Raw genomic sequence first — 2640 nt, 5'->3', positions numbered from 1 at the left:
GAGTGTAAGAAAGCGCTACCAATTAAAATGTGGTAAGTTTCAATGTGTAACAAGAGATGCTTCCCATTACCTGTCTCATTTTAGCCACCTTTCCTTTCCTCTCCCCCTCCAAAAAAAAAATTAAATTTGTGATGCTGATAAAGGCACTGTCATTTCAAAGGGGCAGGCACCCACCGGCTTTGACCTGTTGTGAATGTGCATGTCCGTATATATACACACATATGCATACACAGACACAGAATGACTTAGAAAACTGGTATTTTCTCCATTCAAGTTTTGAAAAAATGGTCTTGTGTATGTGTGCTATTTTACATGGTAATAGGATAAGCAGAAATACTATAGGAAAAGGTCATTGAAAGGACTCGGAGAACAACTGGGAAGTACTCTAAAGTTATTAAATACTGAAGTTATTATTTTTAGACCCTACAGAAAATCCTAATAAACTTTTCTTTTTTTGTAGGCTAAATACTAATTTAATTTTATTTCCTCTTTAGCAATTGCTGTAACCTTGAGACAATTGTTAAGAACGGGGTATTTTGCATTAATTTAGTAATATTCTGGGGTTTAAAAGTTGTTTTGATCACCCCCTTTGTTTATGCACTAGAAATGGGATGTGTTCAAATTTTCAACCCCTGCAGGAAAAAAAACCAACCAGGACTTTTAAATGATGCTGCTCACTAATTATTTTGATGCCTTGACAGTTTACCAGCCTGTAATTACTGACTTTTCCTATTACTCTGAACTGAAATAGGTGTAGCGTGTTCACTATATTTACCAGGGATGAATCGTCTGATGCCTGCCATACTTCTACAGGAAAGGAGAAACTTCCACTAAAAACTCTGCAAAATGCAGTAGTAACATATTGGGGGTTTGTTTTATTGTTTTCAGGGTGCTGGGTGCACTGCACTGGTGGTAGCTGTGGTGGCAAGGAAGTTAGAACTTACCAAAGCTGAAAAACATGTGCATAATTTCATGATGGACACCCAGCTAACTAAAAGAGTAAGTCATGCTTTATATGCACAACTGAAAAAGAAATGTGTATTAATTTATTTCTGCATTTGTTTGAAATAGTCACCATTCTCCTACTGAACTTTTTCACAGGTATGGTTTTGTAAGGAGAAGGAATCAAATGCCTTGAGCTTTTCTCTGAATTAAGGGCAACTGTGAGTTCTCAGCAGATTTTGAGGATTTGAGTATTCTTCTATAGAGGGTCCTTGCAGCTGGAAGATAATTGGTATAACCAATGGTGTGAAACTAAAGACTGTTCTATTAAACTAAAAAACTTCCATGCAGCATATGAAAAGAATATATAATTTTTTTGTAGCTAAAATAGGTGAAATGACTGATGAGAATTTCAAGCTATGAAGCACATTCTTAAGAAAAAGTCATTCATAGTTTGTGAGTGAGACAGTCTTAGCAATTGCTTTGTGCACTCAACACGCGATTCACTTAGTGGCACACAGTACTAAAGTGTCTTGAAGGATCTTTGTAGATAATATTTTTAGAAGAGATTATTTTAAAAAAACCTTTTGAAATAATTAGAACTCATAAAAATATTTTAAAATGTTCGTTATGAAATATAATGTAAATTACAATAAAATCTTGGAAAATTAAAGAATGCGGCAGACAAGGCTATAGAAATCCTTTATTGAAATGAAACAGGTCAGTGTTGAGGGAACAAGAAAATTAGTAGGAGCTACACAGTCCTCTCAACTTATTTAATATTCATTATTGAGAAGAGTCAACATGGAGAGGAAGATCCTTACACTCACAGCAGGAACTCAGCACAGAGCTTGACCTTACTGATGAATGGAGAGGGATGTTGATGCCTGAGCTGGAAACCGTGGCTCTGCTCCGGGCATGAAGGAGGTTGGCTGCCTCAGCACAGCTCCGTGCAGTGCTGCACTGCCACAGGTCCTGTAACGCAGAGAACCATCTCATGTCTTACACTCTGTGTTTCCAGGACACATCAGCACATCACTCTGGTTGTGCTGGCTCCCTTGTTTCTATGCCAGTCACCACTAACAGCCTGTATCTCCCCTAAGCAGTCACGATGGGTAAAGACTAAGGGTGAGTGGAAAGGCAGTTCTTACATAGGTATAAAGGGTGTCTGACTTGAGGTGTTTATCTGAGCTTGTTGTTTTACACTCCTATTATAGTCAGCTGAGATCTTTTTATGACCACAGAAAACAATTTGTCCCTTTCTAATGCAGGCACTTTTCTAGTATAATCTGAAAGCTGAGCTCAAAATGTCTTTCAGGAGGGAAACAGGTTTTGTAAAGATTTGACAGGTTTTGAGTCTGGCGCTCATTTGTGCTTTTGAAAGTTTATTTTATTCACCTATCCTTCACATAAATCTAAATATCAGTCTAATACTGTATCCAAGTGGTGTTTTGGTAGCTTCTAACTCATGAAACTCAAAGCACATTAAAAGCAAACCAAGACAACAAATCTGAGACACACATCAGGTCACAAATTGGTTATGCAGATACTAGACAGGTTTCTTCACAACCTGAAGATAGCCATATGTTGTGGACATGCAAGGACTAGATAGAGTTTGTGAGGAGGTCTCTAAAATGTGATTGTGCTTCCACTGAAGTCAGGACCGAGGTTCTCCAACAATTCTACAGGTACAAGGTG

At 37.8% G+C, this 2640-nt stretch overlaps 1 protein-coding gene across 1 annotated transcript in view; it reads left to right on the top strand.

Moving 5' to 3' along the window:
* Positions 1–888: 888 nt before the first annotated feature.
* Positions 889–2640, top strand: part of KCNN2 (potassium calcium-activated channel subfamily N member 2) — a gene marked incomplete at its 5' end in the record, with an annotated part of 9849 nt that continues 8097 nt past the window's right edge. The window contains one exon of the mRNA XM_010168228.2: positions 889–999. Within this exon, the coding sequence (XP_010166530.2) occupies positions 889–999 (111 nt within the window). The remainder of the gene's footprint in view (positions 1000–2640) is intronic.

The sequence above is a fragment of the Antrostomus carolinensis genome, unplaced genomic scaffold, assembly GCF_000700745.2.
Source record: "Antrostomus carolinensis isolate BGI_N321 unplaced genomic scaffold, ASM70074v2 scaffold31895, whole genome shotgun sequence".
NCBI lineage: Eukaryota > Metazoa > Chordata > Aves > Caprimulgiformes > Caprimulgidae > Antrostomus > Antrostomus carolinensis.
The sequence above is the reverse complement of the archived record's forward strand: the minus strand, read 5'-3'. Positions and strand labels throughout refer to the sequence as shown.